This window comes from Uloborus diversus, chromosome 5 (assembly GCF_026930045.1).
Source record: "Uloborus diversus isolate 005 chromosome 5, Udiv.v.3.1, whole genome shotgun sequence".
NCBI lineage: Eukaryota > Metazoa > Arthropoda > Arachnida > Araneae > Uloboridae > Uloborus > Uloborus diversus.
Window position 1 is genome coordinate 29,274,403 of NC_072735.1, and position 19,963 is coordinate 29,294,365.

A 19,963-nucleotide genomic window follows, 5' to 3' on the forward strand; every position below is an offset into this window, starting at 1 on the left:
GGGAAATAGTGAGTTTTTTCTCAATTTCTTTTTGTAAAAAGGTATTTTGTTTTGGTCTACCATACACATAACCAATGCTTTCTTGCTCAGTGAGAGGTAAAGCAGCTTAATTATTTCACCAAATTCACCAAGATCTATATTTGAAGTAAAAATCATCAAAACGTACACTAAAACTGTCCCTTGAAACCAGTGTGCAGAACAAAATCACTCATAAACTTGTCATTTTTGTGCTTCTCATGCAAAAATAAACAAAAAAAGTACTGTACGCCATTCACAGCTGCAGAAAAAGTTTTGGAAACAAGAATGGAACATAATGGCGGCTGTTATCAGATAAGACTCAATGCTGCCAGAAAGAGGAAATTCAAGAAAAACGGGAAATTTTGCGGTGAAATAATGTATATAGTACTTAGACTACTCTCAAAAAATATAATTAGGCTTTTAGAAAGTATCTAGAGGTTCTTTTTTAACTGGAATAATAGGTTTTCCTGTTTTTTGCTCCTTGAGTCTAATAAATTTCACACCTATGTAAATATGACAGTCTTTTTTGTTTAATATGCTAATGCTGTGTTAATATTTTTCAGGAATTCTAACGTTTCTACTGTGGAAGAAGAGTTGTTAAAAGCACTTTTAAAGGCTAACATCATTCTTCAAGGAGAATTTGACTATCCTAAAACAATGAAGTTTCAAAGAGCTGCTCGAACAGATAAAGGGGTATCTGCTGTGAGGCAAATTGTTTCATTGAAACTTCCTTTGAAAGAAATTAATGAGACCTTTGCTGAGAAAGTAAATAAATGTTTACCTGCTGAAATTAGAATAGTTGGTAATTATTTACTTTTTATTGTATAAATGTTGTGGTATCAACTGTACTAATTACTTGTTTTCAGTGAACCATAAGAGTATTACATCACTGCCTACAATACCGTCTAACCCTGCTATAATGAACCCTCAGTGGACTGGCTTTGGATATTGCTATAACTGCAAGTTTGTTACATCCAATTTTTTTACAAAAAAGTCCTCACTTTTGCTTATATGCTTCTATAGTGAATCTTTATTATGCAATGTTTCTATTAGTGCTTAGGATAAAATTAAGTAAAATATTAGTTTTATAACCATTGTGCTCAGTAATTAAACTATATAAATGTGTCTTATTTATAATGGGAAAGAAAATAATTTTTTGTTGCAAGCAATGATGTAGGTTTCATTGATTTTTCTGCCAAATATTGTCAACAAATCTACAATTTGTTTACTTAATGTCATAAAAAAATTGCTCAGAACATTGACAGCTACCTTAAAATTAACGATTCTACCAGAAAATGGCTATAGTGAGTTTAAAAACAAAAAATTCCTTACAAATTAAGATTAAACTTATACTGCTTTCAATATCAGAAAAAATTTAACTTAATCCCCTTCAGATTCTTCCCCAACTTGTCTAATTTTGCTATGGTCAGTGTGAAGTTCACAATACAATATTATGAGAGGAACAATAGGTGAGGAATGTGATTTGAACCAGGGTGCCCATGAAATTTTTTTTAAGGAACATAGCTAGGACAAATGCTATGAAAAGCTGGAAATTAAAAATAAAATTGTGATTGTTATAGCTAATTCTATGCCGCTTAGTAATCATTTGATGCAATTGAAAATACATTAGTGACATAGAGCCTCAGTTGGGACGATTAAGAAAGTTTGCTACTGCTGGGGATCATTATATCCCTGACTCACTATAGCAGGATTCGACTGCATTACAATTCCCCTGCTTATTTTTTACAACTATGTTTTAGCTTCCCTTTAAACCTACACCCATTAAATCTATTAAGTCTGCAGATCAGATCCACTAGAAAACATTAGGTAGTTCACAAACGTTAACAGTTTTGACGAAATATGTTTAAGTTAACAAGTATTTTGGCTGGGAACTCTAGTCGATCTAAATCATTGGATCAAAGGATCTATGAAACCCAATCCACCAATTAGCAAAATAGATCCAATTTTGCATTGAAAAAGAGGTTCAGTGCTGCATCAAAACGTATGCCTGCAATTTAAATTGTCAAAAAAGTGCAGCTACTAATATCAAAGTTTAACTTATCCTTTTTGTTTTAATTGAATTTTCAAAAAAAAAAAAAAAAGAGAGAAAGCTTAATGATAACCGTTTACTTTTTTGTGCTAAAAAAACTGCAATTGACGTACATATACTGTGCTGCATTAAATAAAACTTATTTATGTTCAAAACACACTTGCAAAAATTAATTAAAACAAAGCATGACAGGACAACATAAAATCAGGGTTCCACTGTATGGCAAAATAGAAAAGCTGTCAAACATGAAATGTTGCATGGTTTAGTTTTTTATTTGAAAATGAACCTATTGAATCAACTTTATCTTTCTCTTGCCTGCATTTTGTTAAAACTTTCGACTGCAGATCATTCTGAACTTCTTCAGCTATGCCTCCATTTTATGCTACTTGTGTTCAATATACAGTGAAAAACATGTAACATAAAACAAAGGGGAACAAAATATTTTTTTATGTTCAAAGATTTGTGTTAATTTTCAGAATGTATTGTGTGGACTGCTATATAATTTCCTGTTAATCAATTTTTCATGTTAAGCATTTTTGTGTTTCATATAATATATTTCAGTGTTATGTTTAACAGAATTTATGTTTTTAAGGACTAATAGAGTAATGATTTGTCACTTGATAGTTTTCCTTGGACATGCTGTCCCGAATGATCAATGAAGGCAGTGGTGTCATTACAAAAGGGCGGGGGCGGTCTGCCTCTAGTGTCACCCACCTGGGGGGGGGGGGTGACACCCTAAGTGAAATTCAAAGTTTTTGAAAAATATGAAGCTAAAATGCATTTTTAAGACTACAAATTTGAAAATTTTCTGGGGGCAGGGTGTCACCACAAATTATCACTAAAGGTTATATTTTTTCCAATATGTATGTAAATAACACTAAATCAGATTTATTTCAGTTTACTGGTTTTAACTATATATTTCTTGCATGCCAATATACATTTATATTTCTTTTTAAGCTGTGAAAAGAGTTACTCAGTCCTTTGATGCTAAAATCGCATGTGATGCCAGAACATATTCATACATGCTGCCTACTTTTGCTTTTGCAAAAGATATTCAAGATAATGTGGAAGATTATAGAATATCTGGTTTGTATAATGATAGATGTATGATATTTTATCTTATAATTTTAGCCAACTTAATTTCATTCATTCAGCATTGTAATTTAGTGTTTTGAAAGTTTCCATATAATATTTTGTTCTATGTTTTATGACTTTTAGACCTGTTATATTTTCTGACATTATCTATCATAAAAGCGAGGGCTCTGCAGATGTTCAATAAGGTTTCTTCTCAAATTTTGTATTCACAATAAAATTTGATTTAATTTCAAAACACATGAATTTTTTGTCCTCGTGACACAGTCAATGTTTTTAAAAAGGAAAACACTCACTTTTTTTTCCAATATACAAAATTTTGCCTAGTCTGAAAACTCAGTTCTACACCAGTGTTATTATGTTTAGAATATTTAATTATTTGAAAAACATGGTTCAATTAAACATGGTAGTTGCTTTTAATGTCACTTTCATCTGAAATTTTTTGGTTTTCAGTACCACGCTGATGTTTTGAGAATTTTTGTTGTATATAATTTCTTTTTTATAGACGAAAAAATACTTTCCTAACAATAGAAAGATAATTTTTTACACAAAGCTCTTGAACCCCTCAAATTCCACAAAAAAATAGTGGTTAGACTCTGAGATGTTTCAGCAAACAAATATGCTTGGAATGAGAGAGATGAATATGTTGCCCCCCCTCCCCCCCCCCCCTGTTCTCTCTCTCTTAACTTGGTAATAAGAGTTTTTCCCCATGCAACTAACTTATGAACTTATGACAAAGCAAATGAACTTTAGAAAATACAAAATTTAGAAAACATAGCATAAAAAGTAACTCACGGAGTCCTGTATTTTGGAATCTTTTGTGTAAAGTATGATGCACATCAGTACTTTGCTTCAGTCTATTTGTATTCAACTTTATTCTAAATTTAAATTTAAAAATAATTATCTTATAATTTCGTACTAGTCCCATTCTTTTCAAATGGCTCAACTCAGTTGAAAAGTCATAATCAATTAACCTGATGCTTTTGAATGTATTAAATTTCACCAAGAAAAATTATGCTTATTTATTGTCAAATGTGTATGAAACGTTTATAAAGATATCTTTCAACAAAGTCTTTGAGAGTTACCTTATATCGAGGTCCAACTGTATATTGTTTTTAATCAATTGAAAAGAGGGATGCTCCATTTTTGTTTTGTTTGGGTAGACTTGTTGGTAAACAGTAGAATGCTATCACGGAACAAAAAGTAACAGTTTTTTAGTTAATATTTAATTTACTATAGTTGGCTCTCTGTTTAGTGACTTGCATGGGACCACGAAAAATCGTCCTTAAGTAGAAAGTGCCCATAAATAGAATGCTTTTAAAACTATAGTGGACCATCTGGGACTGTGAAAAGCCAACTTTAAATAGATAAAGTCTTTAACTAGAGCGCCAGTGAAGAGATCTATCTGTATATGGTGAAGCTCATCTCTTCAAACATTAATGTGTTTCTAAAAAGAATTTTTTTTCTGGAGAAGGCCCGTGATCTTTATTGGAGATTAATAATTTGGCCAGGAGCTGTCAAACTTATTGGTCCAGACCAGAGCCTGTTGCTGGTCATCACTTTTGTGTACAAAACTTCTGAAAACATTTCTTAAAGTAGTTTTTGTTAGAGCTCTTTACATGTTATAATGAATTTTATTTTTCTGTATTAATAAGTGAAAGCATTGACTCCAAAGATACAGTAGTAATATATTGGGGCTTGAAATGTTTTGCCGTGTGATTATTCTGAGTCTGATGTTTTTGTCTAAATTTTGATTTGTTAATTGTGCCCTTTTTACTTACACATTATTGTGGTGATTTTTACAATCACATCTGAGATAACTGTCGAGTATTGACTATTGTAATGTTCATGGCACCCTATTGACTGGTATGTTACATAAGGTGTCTTTACTGTCAATAAATTTGAATTTACAATTAAAATAAGCTGATATTCAGTTCTTCGGGTGTTTTTTATTCAATACTGTGCCAGTAATCAAAAATATAAAATTTCAGATCTAATTTTGCTGATAAATGACTTGATATAGTCACTTAATGCTATCTTACGTAAGCATTATGCAGATGATAATAACATCCTTAGAAATTATTTCATGGATGACATTGATATTAACATTATTCCATCATCTTTATTAATAAGTTTCCCTTCTTATATTTCGTCGTCTCAGAGCAACCTTAGGCATGCGCTGCTCCTGGGGCAGGCAGCCGCCTAGGGCCGCAGATTTTAGGGGAGGCAAATTTTGCAGTTAATTTTTTTTTTTTTAAAGTTTTATTTTTAAGTATGAATATCTGTTTCAGCGCCATAAGTTTTCCTGATTCAGTGTTAAAAAATAATGATAATTTAGAGTGTGTACCTGTGCTTAGATATGCGAAACATAGTTTGGAATTTAACTAGGAATTCAATTTAATTTTAGAGGTGGAAATTGCGTGATTTAAAAGTCTGATGAAAATATTAATATATGTCTCAGTGCCATGGGATGTTACTGTTACTGTTGATGTACTTTGTCTCTGTTGATGAGATGTTACTGTTAAAAAAGATAATTTATGGTGTGTACCATTGCTTGGATATGGAAAACCCAGTCTGGAATTTATCTAGAAACTCACTTTAATTTTAAGCATTTTACAATGGGGTCGTTTCCAAAATTTTTAAAGTATTTTTTTCTGAAAGAGCATGCTTAAAAACATAGAATCTGACCTTTTTTGAAAAATTAGTTTAACTTTAAGATTTTTAAAAAAATTACTTTAATTGGTTTGCTTTCATTACTTACGCTTCTGCCAATGACATCACAAATAATGAAATGCCATTCAATGTTGCCATTCCCGGAGCAAAATATTTAATTTGCGTCTTTACTCGCGTGTATTGGCAACAATATGGTTGTTAGCAACCGTAGAGAGCAATTTATTTCATTCGCTTCTCGATTATCATAACTTGAAAACATGGTAGAAAAATACGGCAAAATGCATCATTTGTGACGTCATAAAGGCCATGCCTTGTTTGAAAAATCAGACATTTAAAAAAATTAATTAAAAAATAACTGTTGGGAAAATAAAAGTATTTTCTGGGTCCATTTTTTTTTTTTTTTTTTTTTTTGCTTATTCTATCAATTTTAGTGACTAAAAGTAGTACTTTTGACTGAAGGAAACAACCCCATTATTTTTATTTTATTAATATGTTATTATTTTATATTATTATTATTTTTTGAATGCGGGGGAGGGGGGCTCTTGTCAATATCGCCTAAAGCGGTAGAACTACTAGAGCCAATCCTGACCGTAAGATAGCTTAGTGTTATTTTTGGGATTAGATGTCTTAGTGTTGCTCTGAGGTGACGAGTCTAGCATTATATGTATATATTTTTCAGGTGAATGTATTGAAGATGTCAATGCTTTCCTTAAGAATTATATTGGAACACACAATTTTTACAACTTTACATCTGGCAGGTAAATATAATTTGCATAGCAGTTACCAATATCATTTTCGCAGAACTCAAAACTTTCTTTTTAATTGTAGATTGGCTGGAGATCCTAGCTGTAAAAGGTTTATAATGTCCTGTGAAGTAAGTTAAATTGTATAATAGTTTAGCACTTTTTAAATTTTTGATTGGAAAAGTGTTTTATCACTATTTTCTTATTTTATCAAGTTTATGGCATTGAATTTTGACACTGCAATCCCTGAATGAAAATTAGTTGTAATTTATTTATTAATAGAGTGAAATCTCATTATAATGAACTTCAAGGGACTGCAAGTTTTGTTTGTTGTAACGGAATTCAAGCCATCTAATAGAAATTAAATCAGGACTGAAAATTTATTTCATTCAAACAGATATTTCATTGTATTGGTATTTGTTGTAACGTGATTTCACTGTATTTGTATTCATGAATTAAAAACGGTTTTAATAAAAGTAAAATAAATTTGGCAAAACATAAAGTTAAACACAGTTACTTTTCATCCTTTAAGTGCAAAAAAGCCAGCTTTGAAATCTAGTCAGTATAGTCAATAAAAGCTAATAATTTTGAGCTTGCTCAGTATAAGTGAACATTTTCCTAGGCCATAAAATCAGGAGTTTTTTTTGTAAACTAATCATCTTGTAAAATCCTTATGAAACAGCAATGTGACAAAAGGCGCAAATTGGCAACATCCCTGCAACTTGGTTAATTCTGCCTACTTCACAGGCTTGTACTAAACAGTTATTTTCTGTTGCTAATATTTCAGTCACTTCCAGTGGTTCACACAATGATTTTTTTTTAATGAGATATGGTATTCTCTTTGTAAAGCTGGACAAGTTTCAGTCAAGGTCACATGTCTTTCAAATGACTGGACAATCAAGAGGTGAGAATCTGCAATGAAGTTCACCTTTTCTCTCTTCTTCTTTAGGGATCATAAAAAATAGCTTAAATCTAGTTATGTATGAATAGTGCTCCAATATTTGAATGGTGCTCCAATGTGTATATGTTGTATATATGCTGCATACATGAATGTTTGAGGATGTGAGTGGATTTTTTTCTTTTGATTTTATAAATGACAAGCTTAGTGATCATAAATTGATTAGGTAACTGAAATAAAGTAATGTCCTAAAAGATAGTGTCTTAAATCTTAATCAAAAACCAAATCTCATTTTTGATTCTGAACATAACTGCAATTAATTTTATCAAAAATTGAAGTAAATGCTATCAAAAATTCCATTACAAAGCTTCCACTAAACTGCACTACAGTAAAAAAAAATTGCATCACCCTCGCATTTTCACAACAATGGGATATGTGAGAAGTTTTGGTTGACTGATTAACAATGAATGTATGAAATTCTGCAAAACTTATGAAATAAACATTTAAAACCATGCTCATTTTTCCATTTCTGAAACTGCGTGTGAGTTGTTACTTACCAGTTTTGCCCTACGGCAGGGAGCAGAATCATCCTGGAAAATAACGTTTGGAAATGAAGTAAAGTGATTCCGAATAGTAGGAAGCAATTTCTTCTCCAAATTGCCAATATACACCTGAGCGTTTACTGTTATTTGCACAAAGTCAAGCCCACCAACTATTTGATCAGGAATACATCCCCAAATCATCTGGGATACAGGATGCTTGACTGTGTTGAATGCAGTCGGGATGATATTCCTCTCCTTTGTGGCATCTAACTGTATGCTGTACGTCTGACCCATGCAGATTGAATTTGAACTTGTCCAAAAACACAACTGATTTTCATTGATCGAGTCACCCTTGGTGAGTTTTTGCCCAGTCTAGACACTGTTTCCTCATTTTTTTGGTCAACAATGGCTTTTTTCGTTGTTGACGTGCCACCAAACCCACACCACACAGTCGTTTTTGTACAATAGATGTGAATGCGTGAACACCTGATTCGTTTTCCCATACTCTTCTAAGGTCTGTGGAAGATGATTGTCTGTTGCGAAGACTGAGTCATATCAAATACCTGTCCTGCGCTGCATTGGATATTCGTGGATGACCACTGTGACTCTGTCTTAATGTGCTTCCGGTGCTCTTTAGCTTATTCAGTAGTCAAACAACAGTCAATTGCGAACAGTTTATTCTTTTTGCTATGGAACGTGACGACAATCCTTCTTGTCTAATGCAACCGCAACACTCTTCCTTTGTGGTGTCAGTTGAACGTATTTCAGCATACTGCAACTCATAAGTCCAAATCGTAAATGAATGTGTCGAACGTTCAATTGTTTTTTTTATACATCAATCTTACGCAAAAGCTTGTGTCATGTACCGATGCCAGTTCGTGTTATATGATGCAAGAACCGTTAAATAAATCATAATTACTTATAAATGCCAAAAATATTTGGATTTCGCCGGGGATGCAATTTTTTTTACCACCGCTGTATATATTGTATTTATTTTGCATTTTCGTGTCATATTTTTAATTCACATTTTTCCTTTTGAAGTGTGGCCCTCCTTTTGAATCATTCGGACTGGAGTTTTCTGTAATTAAAGTCAAAGGACAAAGCTTCATGCTGCATCAAATACGAAAAATGGTTGGTTTGGCCATTGCTTATATGCGAAATTTAGCTGATTTAAATGTCCTGCAAAAATCTTGGTCATCTGATAGGGTATGTATTTTCTGTTTGATATTATGCAAAGGTACAGGACTGTTTTAAAATGTTTTAGCTACAAAACATGCAAAGGCCCAAAAACCAAATTCAAATGCCAGTCATTCCTAACAATTGGAAGGGCTTGTCTAAGAGACGAAATACTCTAATCATTTTTTAATTATCAATGTTTGTCTTTTCTCAAATAGTTACATTAAATTAAAATTTAGTATGAGACATGGTAATAAAATGTAAATACTGTAGGTTTTTAAAACCTCTTAACAATAAACTTTGGAATCGTTTCTGATTTATGTTTAAGAAAAAAAATATGAAGTTTGTTTTTTGAGAGGCGGGCTGGGGATGCGTAAAAAAGTTAACAAAAACAAAGCATGTGCTCAAAAAAACAATGTTCGTGTCTGAACTTTTGATAATTGTTGTCCTAAAAATGTCTAAAATTGTTTTTAAAATTTTGTCCTAGTTTTATTCAAATCTCCACTTTGAACCCTAATATTAGCTCCTATGATTAAATTTAAGGCATATTCAAATCTCAAACTGAAAGATGTGTTTCTTTCAAATGGATTTAGTTAAAAGTAGCTTTTGACAAAGAGCATGTTCAAACATTCTTTGAGTTGGCTATTTTAAGGATATTTTTCTTGGAGGGAGGCTTTGAATTTTCGGGTCATTTGGTCCCTAGTTTGGATCAAAACTATCAAAAGGAAAGTTGGTGCTTCCTTTTAATCTGTGTTGTATGAGTTAAAGTCGAACATTCATTCAATTGTTATTAATTGTACGCTCAATAGGCCATGCTAATTTTGCCTTAAATCAGATAGTATATTCTACTTTGACTTGGTGATACAAGTGGTATGAGACACAACAACTGCATAGTTATTTTTTAAACATTTCATAACAAAAATGTTATAAAAAACAGTAGTACTAAAAATATGTTTTTGGTTTTGTTTCAAAAAGCAGGGAAAAAGGTTATTAACAAAAACCTAAATGCAGTTCCTCAAAAATCTTGTGCTACAAAAGTTGGATTTTGTTTGACTAAATCAAACTGAAGTGAATTTTAAGTACGAGAAAGCTTCAAACAATTTTGCTTTTGATATTATTCAATGCTCATAATAATTATGGTTGTTCATTTTACCATGAAAACAGTATTTTTGCCTGAATAGTGGGAAAATCTTGAAAAAACACCATAAAAATGGCAAAAACTTGAGAAGTTGGCTAGATTTCCTAGAATGTTCCAAAAAACAATGTAATTTTGTACTTAATAGAATTGAGTATTAAATCAGAATTATAAATTTGATGAATATTAATTCGATAGTTAAAACAATTTTAATTCTTGAACAGAAACTGAAAACAGATTGGGAATAATGCTTCAAAACTTATTTTTGCTATGCAATTTTAGAAATGCAAATAATGTATTCTGGTGTAGAAAATTTGATTGAAATTGATGAGAATCAAATTTTTGTAAAATTATTTTCATTATTGAAATTACCTTTAGTTGAATATGAGTCAAACTAGTTTTCCATAAAGGTACATACTAATTATAATTCAATTTATAATATACAAATTTCTGTTAGCATAGTAAATCAGACATTATATCTCTGTACAGGGTGTCCATGCCCCTGGAAAGTTCGAGAAAGTCGTGTATTTCGACAATGGTTGAAAATGGTCATGGAAAATCGTCATTTTCAGCAGAAAATGCTCAAAAAGCATGAAAACTGACAACCAATCATGGATTTTGGTTTCAAGAACACGCGTATTATCGAATTGTACTGATTGGGTATAAAATTTACATATCTAGCAGTTTCTTACCCTTTTACTCTTCAGTCTCATTTTTTCACACATTTTGAAATCCAGTTGCATTTGATTCTATAGTATTTGCTCATTTTTCTTTACTGTGTGATTCTACCGTTTGGATATTTATAATTTTGTGTCTTTAGTATTAATTTTAAACCCTCGCTATATGTGTCTAATTGTGTCATCGAGGTCTTTTAGACTTCTAACTTAGCCGCTTTCATTCGGCTTAAAAATTTTGAGTCATTTGCATCTGGAGTGCTTCAAGAGACGCATAAAAATTATCTTTAATTTTCAGCAGTGATTTAAGTTAATGATGATTTTAGAAAATAAAATTTGTCTAAATAATTAAGAACATTTAGGACATCAATAAAATGCAGAAAACTTTCAATGTTGATATTTTTAAAAAGTCCTAAAATGTTACTAATTACACAAATTCGGGAATTTTTTCAATATGTGTAGCCTATCCTTAAATTTTAGTGATAATATATCTGCTAATGTCTGGTAAGTTAATTATTAAGTACTTTAATTAAATATTTTTCTCATTATTTATTTATTTCATCTATTGTAAACTTAATTTTATTAATTATTATATTATTGCTAGTTGCATATTTTTTAAAAAGCACTAGTTAAAAAAAATAATAAGTTTAATATTCTTTATTTGTTTGTAAAATAAATGTTTTGCTGTTCACCACTAGTTTTATATCATAATTGCTGCATGTTCAAAGCTCCTTTTATTTTGAAAAAAATCATTTTGCAATTGAAACCTTTTTTCAGTATTTTTAGTGATTAAAAAATTGTGTATAGTATCAGATTTTTTGAAGAAAAAATAATAAGTTAGTTACATGTTAATTCTTACCTATACAAAACTTTGTATGAGTCATCGGAATCAAAAATATATTTTCAAAATTTTGATTTATAAATATGTCCTTGGTAGCAAAATAATTAAGTTAAAACTATTTTTTTATGTGTATCACTAGTCGTTGTTGCATTAATTGTTTCTTAATTATAATAGTAGCTGCACTAATTATATTTCATTTTAATTTGAATTTTTAGAAACGTGTCCAAAGCATTGATCCGATAGTTGCAATTTAATGTACACAAAACACTTACTCAGATATTCTTGTGAAAAATTACTTTCTTTTTCTAGAAAAATTGCATCCCCTAAATCATGGAAAGTCATGGATTTCAAAACTCAATCTATAGAGGATACCCTGTCTGTAAAAACTAACTGAAAGAAAAAAAAAATTTGTTCTTAGTGCAGCCAGAATTCACCTTCCATGGGGGGGGGGGCATACGTCCTTACATGTACAGTTGAGTCTCGACTTTCGCGAGGGATGTGTTCCAAGTCCGCTTGTGTAAGTCAAAATTTCGCGTTATAGAAAAGGGTATGTATATGAATTTGTTTATTAATATACCCGATTATTTTAGACCGTTTTAAACACCCCTCAAACTCTTTTAGACCATTTCTTAACTATATATTACCGTTTCTTTTATTAAGAGCTGAAGTTTTACTGTAAAAAAAGCCCAATTATTCAACATAAAATACTTTTACAATGCACGAAATCACTGATCCATTAGGGAAAAAAAAAGAGACATAAAATTAAACAGTAGGGTACGTAAAATAAAATGCTAAGCTGTACAGTAGATACAATAGTTAAATCAAAGTTAAAAATTGAAGATGATGATTTATGCTGCGTGACACGTGCTTTGTCGGAAGTTTGCCGACTTCTGCCGGATGGCGGCAACCAATCATAGCGTGCCACTAATTTTTCCCGATCACTTCCGATTCAAACTTAAACATTTGAGCGTCGGTGGCAGATGGATGGGATTTCCCATGTAAGGTTTTTCCGGAATGGCAAAAGGTAAGTTACAAATCTTTTTTCTTTAACAATATTGATGAAATCCTTCAAGAAACAAAAAATAAAGGCATTTAGCCCAACAGGTTCCCCCCTCTTAAAGGAATTTCATCAAAAACCACATGATACACACTAAAAATACTTAACTACATTCACATCATATTTACAAAAAATACATTTGAAAAAAAGTTCAAAAATTTGATACGCCCCCCCCCCCCCCCCTTTCTCTTAAGTTAATCCCAATTAAATATAATTTTACAAAGCTTGTTTAAACAATTCTTAGATAAGGGTTTAGTGAAAATGTCCGCGATGTTTACATTTGTCCTCACATATTTAATCAAAAAAATCTTTTGCTCAATTAAATTTCTTAAAAATTGGTACCTTACATCGATGTGTTTTGTACGAAAATTCTCAATGGGAGACTTATAAAAATCAATTATTGCAGTGTTATCACAATAAATGACTGTATCCCTAAGCTGGAGGTTTTCAATATTTAATTCACTTATTTCTGCAATTATCCTCTTCAGCCAGACCATTTCTTTTGCAGTTTCACCAAGTGAAATATATTCTGCTTCCATTGTAGATAACGCAACACATTTATGTTTAAATGTTCTCCAATTAATTGGGACCCGATCAATACACAAAATTGATCCCCCCATTGAGACTCTATCCTCTCGATTGTCGGCGTAATCAGAGTCGGGGAAAACCCCGTAGGTCTACACTACTGATTGAGCTTAAATTTAGTTTGTATGATATTGTGTACTTTAAATATCCTAGCAATCTTAATAGAAAATCCCAATGCTTCCTTCCGGGATTTGCTTGAAATGGCGAAAAAATGTTCACCGCATAAGAGATGTCAGGCCGGGTCTTTCCCGCTATGTATGCCAAACAACCCAACAAATTTCTGTATGGGAGCTTTTCTACTTCCCTTTTTTCCTCCTCAGTTTTCGGGCAGTCGTCTTTTGACAAAACTGTACTTTTTGAGATTGGGAGGGTTGAATTTGACACATAGTAATCTGAGAATAACCCCAAGACCTTCGAAATGTAAGAGCTTTGGTGAATAAAAAGATTATTTTTATCTTCCACAAATTCAATCCCCAGTAGTTTTCTGGTTTTCCCCATTTCTTTTATATCATACACACTTTTAATTTCATTAATTACCTTTTTAATTAAATTTTCGTTTTTTGCTAGAATTATTATGTCATCTACATAAATAAGAAGAAAAGTCTCTTTGTCTCTGTGATATACACAATTACATCCTTTTAATTTTTGAAAACCAAAACCATGAAGAACACTGTCTATTTCAAAAAACCAGTTTCTTCCGGACTGGTGTAGTCCATAGAGAGACTTCTTCAATTTACAGACAAAATTAGGGTGACTTTTACTGATGAAACCCTCTGGTTGTCTCATGAAGATTTGTTCCTCTAAATCAGCATATAGGTAAGCATTTTTTACATCAATTTGTGAGTGACACCATTTTAAAAGACATATAAAAATAGAAAAGAAAACTCTCACAAGCGAAAACTCAATTACCGGGCTAAAAACTTAAGAATATGATTCAATTGACTGACGGTCCCCCCTCACAACCAATCTGGCCTTGTATCTAACAATTTCACCCCTGTCATTTACCTTGAGGTCGTAGACCCACCTATTTCCCAAAATTGGTTTCCCCTCTGGTGGAGGTACGAGGTCCCACACCTCTCTTTGCTGAATGACATCTAATTCAGATTCCATGGCCAGTTTCCAGTTGTCCACCTCGGGGGTGTCGAAACATTGCCTATACGAATTCGGTATAGAAATTTCCACTAAACTTGCTTCAGGAGCTTCTTCACCTCCTTCCGAATTTTCACTCTCGTCACAGATTTCCCCTACTGTTGGATTTTTAGTTGAAAAGTCAAAAAGTTTTGGTTTATATTCTATTTTATTTTCACTACAATATTTTAAAACCTGTTTTAGTGAATTTAATCTTACTTTATTTTTACCGGCAATTGTATAATAAATATCAGTCCTATCCCCTGTCTTTCTTTTTAGCTTCCCTAACCCATTTAATTTTCTCACAGGGAGTCTCCTCAATGCTCTCCTGGATTTCCTGTTCAAGTTGAACTTCACTCATAGGCCTGATAAAGTTAAATTTTCTCTCATTTTTATTTTGGACTTTTAATTCCCCCCATTTTTCATTTTCATTGAAATTTACATTAATAGTCTCTGTGACTGTTCTGGTTTCAGGATCCCAGATTCTGTACCCTTTGGTACGTAAGGCGTATCCGACCATGATCCCCTTGGTAGCCCTCATATCTACCTTTTTTAGTTTAAACTTAGGCTGACCTACATAGGCAATACACCCAAAAATACGTAGGTGTCTAACTGAAGGTTTACGACCAGAAAACAGTTCTAAAGGGGTTTTGTCCATATTTCCTATTACTGTCCGATTCCTCACATAATTAAAACAAAGAGCGGCTTCAGCCCAAAACTCATCCCCCAATCCAGAATCATTGAGCATAGACCTCACAACATTCATTATGGTTAAATTATATCTTTCTACAACCCCGTTCATTTGTGGGGTGTAGGAGTTGGTCCGCTCTATCTTTATTCCCTGATTGGTGAGATAGTCCTCAAAATCTTTGTTAACAAATTCTTTTCCGTTATCGGAACAGATAGCCAAAATTTTTGAGTTCAGGAATCTTTCAGTCCTTTTTTGAAAATTGACAAAAACATTAAATGCCTCACTTTTTGCTTTTAAAAAGAAAACATATGATTTTCTTGAGAAATCATCTATAATTATAAAAATATATTTCTTCCCCCCCCCCTTCCCCAAGGACTCGGTCTGAAGGGGTCCCATGAGATCCATGTAGAGCAATTGAAGTGCAGAATTAGTACGCCTTTCTGGCATAGATTTAAAAGAGCACTTCCTCATTTTTCCCAATTGACAAGGGTCACAATTGGGTTTTTGCCCCTTCTTAATTTCTAGTCCCTGGACTGTACCAAGTTTACTTGTTTTGGTGATACTCTCCATATTTATATGGCAAAACCTTTTATGCCATTTCTCCATGTCAACACTGACCATGTTGGCCCCTTCAGACGGGCCCTTGGTCTTAAAAACTTTTGTATAATTAACATTTTCACAATCAATATAAAAATTTGGTTTAACATGATAAAGTTTATTTATTAAATTTGCTGTAAATAGTTTAACATTCTCTTTATTAAAACCGCAGATCTTTCCGGGCAACCATTTAAGCTTATAGCCCTGTTTGTCTATACAAGAACCAGAAATTAGGTTGCGTCACAGTGTTGGAGCATAGAAAACATTATTGAGGGTGATGGTAATTAATTTTCCATCTGATTCAATTTTAAAAATTACTTTCCCAATGCCCTCTACCTGACTCTTCACGTTTCCTACAGCTACCTCCATTTGTGTGTTTTGAACATGCAAACAATGACTTATCTCGACAAAAATGAGATGTACTGCCACTGTCCAATAGCCATGTATCCTCACATTTTGGGTAGGTAGTATTTGCAGAAATTTCGTTTTCATTTACAGAACAGAACTTCCTGCCTGAGGGTCTTCTTTGGTTTTGAATTTAAAACTCTTATCCTGTTTTACTTTGTTTCGGCTCCAACACCTCGACTCAATATGCCCTTTCTTTTTACAAATGTAACAAACTTTATTCCTAACAAGGAATTTACTCCTACCATTTGCCATTCCGGAGTTTCCGGGTTTTGAAAACATTGCCGAATTTTCTACATTAGGCTCTTCGACCAAATACCTAATCCTGCCTTCCTCAGCCAGTAGTTCGTCTTTCACTTTAGAGAAAGTAAATCTCTCTTCTTCCCATCTGTAGATGGCTTGCACAATACTGCTGAAATTTGAAGGTAAATATTGTATCAATTGGAAGGTTCTGATTTTTTCTTCCATGATATATCCATTTTCGACTAATTGGTTAAAAATTCCCCCCAACCTTGCAGCGAATAATCCCACCGTTTCACCTTCTTGCATTTTGCAAGAGAAGTAGGATTCCCATAGCACGGCTACTCTGGCCAAAGATGGGGGTTCAAAATTTGTCTTAAGGGCTTTCCAAGCTTCACTAGGATCTTCCAAATTATCAATTAGCCTTTATGTCTTTTTCTAAATTTAAATAGATGATGGCTAAAGCTTGGCCACATCTTTTTCTGTCAGCACTAGTTAATTCCCCCTTCTTGTTTCTTTTGGGTAACCTCCCATAAATCCCTTTCTATGAGCACCATTTTTATGTCTTTTGACCAGGTAGCCCAATTATGGGAGCCCAACTTCTCCACATTTCTATAATCCTTCTCCATAATAAAAAATGATTCAATTTTCTCCGAGCAAATCAACCACACGACTCTGCTACCACCTGTTGGATATATTTAGATCTTATTGAGTTAGTAGCCTACAGCTAAGCTGAAAATTAGGCAACTCATTACCAACTGAATTTTGAGGGAGTGGGTTATGGGCCCAGCACGCTTCCACTGCGCTAATTCTAATATTGTTTTAAATACAGTTGCTTCGCATTTACTTTTATAACGTTTCCATCTATGTTAACACCCCTCTTCCAGAGTCTCTATAATCCACAATAAAGGTGCAGCTTCAAATTTCATACTGTTTGCACTTTGCATAGACACTACTCTCCGAGCGTAGTAAAACTAAGTTCTGTACTGTTACGGATTGCCTTTTTTTAACTTTTAACTGTTTGTATGGAAGATTCGCTCATTGTCGAACCGCTCGTGCTACCTTTGATCCACTTTTTTAGTTGTTCAAGCGTATCAAGAATTTTTACTTTTTCCTAGCACCACGATTTCTTCCAAGTATTTTCGCGTTATGAGCGAGTAATTCCGCGTTAGCTCTAAAATTCATTACTCGTGAAAAACTCGCGTTATAGCCATTTCGCGTAAGTCAAATCGCGTTGTAGCCGGAGTCGACTGTATATAAAATACAGTCAACTCAAAATAACTCGGATGCCTTATTCCTTCTTCTCAAAATTTTCATTGGATCCTAAACGCTGGAGAAAGCTCTGAGAACTTCCCATTCCTTGAAGGTTTTAACCAGTCCCTTGTGAGACTTTGGGAATTATTGAGTATATCACTGCTGGCAATATGTGTTAAAACAAAGGATTCTGGGCGATTCTACCCCCAATCCCTTTTTGTACGCCCCTGATTACGAGTGCTGTTTAGTAGTTAAAGCCTTTCAAACAAAGCCCAGTGATTTATTTCATTGTTATGTACTCTCCCCATTATTCTACATTTAGAGTATTCATCAAAAAAGCATTTCACTAAGAGAGTACAAACTTAACTTGTTCTAAACTAACTTGTGTGTGTTTCTATGATGTCTTGAATATTTGAAGTTTAAAAAATACTTATATACTAAAAATTTAGTAACATCTCTTTTTTAAGCAAACTGTTGTTGCCACTTTGGCAAAAAGGTATTTTTACCAGGGAAGTTTTTAATAGTTTTTTCCATGTTTTATTCCACCTTCAGCAAAAAATGTGTGCAACCCTAATTGATATTTATCTTAATTTTCATTTTTTTCTGTATATAATTGCTATTCCTTTTTGTTTCTTTTCAAATGTTTGTCAGTGAAAAATTTTTTTGTGAAACTCAATATTTTAATGCTATTATTTAATTTTATTCTAAACTCTGGACCAGGGCCGTCCCGAAGGGGGGGGGGCGAGCGGGGCAATCGCCCCGGGCGCCACGAAATGAGGGGACGCCACAAGGCGCCCCTCGTTTCGATGGAACACGACGACATTCACACGAAATGAGGGGCGCCTTGTGGTGTCTCTCTTCGTATAAAATGCCCTGATTGTATAAAATTGCCTTGATGCGCCCCCTCATTTCAGGTATCATAGATACGCAGCCATAAACTCACAAAATAGAGAATCATTGCAATGGTTCTCTATTTTGTTCTATGGCACTAAAATATTCCTATCTTTCAGTCTCCAGAGCATTCGTTTCCTTTGTATCATTGAAACAGATACAATTTCTGAGAATATAACTGTTTAGAATCAAACAAAAGACACTTCTCTTTTGTCTAGTCCTCACCAAATTTACTTGAGTTCTGCCCCTGCATGCAGTGACGTAACAAGAAAAATTTTTTAAGGGGTCACTTTGAAAAAAAAAGGCGGGGGGGGGGGGGTTATTGATCGGATAGAAAAAAATATCAAAAGGTGTCCGGTCAAAATTTTGAAACTTTTAGTTTTAAAAACACAATTTTAGCCTTAAAACGCGATTATAGGCCATGTTTATTGACGTTAGGGTAAGGGAGGGGGTTTAGAGACTGTTTCCGATCGATTATTTTTTTAAATAGATTAAGATCAATTCCTTCTCCCCCTGAAGTTTTCGAAATTGAAGTTTCAAAAACGCAGCTCTAGACAAACTTTGAAGATTTGATGGATAGGAGGATCTGGAGCATCTCCCAGGAAAATTGTTCAAAATTATGGTCAAAAAATTTAAGCAGTATTTTGCTTTCAGGAGCTATCCCACTTAAATTTTTTGTAAGTGTCGTTTGAAAAACCCATTGCTTGTGATATTAAATAAAGGCGACATGAGGATCCTTACACGAGTATTTTCTTTAACTCAAGTCTTTAAACGCAATTTCTAAGGCCATATTTTGTAATATTAGGGCCAGTAATTTTTCGAAATTAGAGCTCCGAAACGCAATTCTGAGCGGTTTTCGGTGTTGTTGAGTATTTGTGGGCTTCTCCCTAAAACTTACAAATATTTGATGCAAAAGAATAACATCTTGGTTTATAACATATAAGAAAGCTGATATTGGTACAAGTAAAACCAAAAAACTCTTGAAAAGAATCATTGGATGAGTTCAGATCGAAATTTAATTTTGATGTAATTTACTTTGATAAATACATTTTCTCTTTATAATCAGCAAATTATATTCGTGTTCTTAGTTTGATGAATATGAATAACCAATTCAGTTTTAATTGTTTGTTTTTTTATCTAGTGGGATAACATTTTACTAGATAAATATTTGGATTTTTAACATTTCCGTTTTTCGAAAAGGTTTGGGGCATTAATGTTTCACAAATATCAAAAACAGATTCATTGCTTTTGTTTTAATTTGTATTATGCGTAG

The 19,963-nt window shown here is 33.0% G+C and overlaps 1 protein-coding gene across 1 annotated transcript in view; it reads left to right on the forward strand.

Annotated features, from left to right (window-relative positions):
- LOC129222520 (pseudouridylate synthase 1 homolog) overlaps positions 1–19,963 on the forward strand; it is a 41,798-nt gene that overhangs the window by 14,804 nt on the left and 7,031 nt on the right. Inside the window, exons 4-8 of the mRNA XM_054857032.1 lie at positions 582–820; positions 3,026–3,154; positions 6,513–6,591; positions 6,662–6,707; positions 9,058–9,222. Coding sequence (XP_054713007.1) covers positions 582–820; positions 3,026–3,154; positions 6,513–6,591; positions 6,662–6,707; positions 9,058–9,222 — 658 coding nt within the window. The remainder of the gene's footprint in view (positions 1–581; positions 821–3,025; positions 3,155–6,512; positions 6,592–6,661; positions 6,708–9,057; positions 9,223–19,963) is intronic.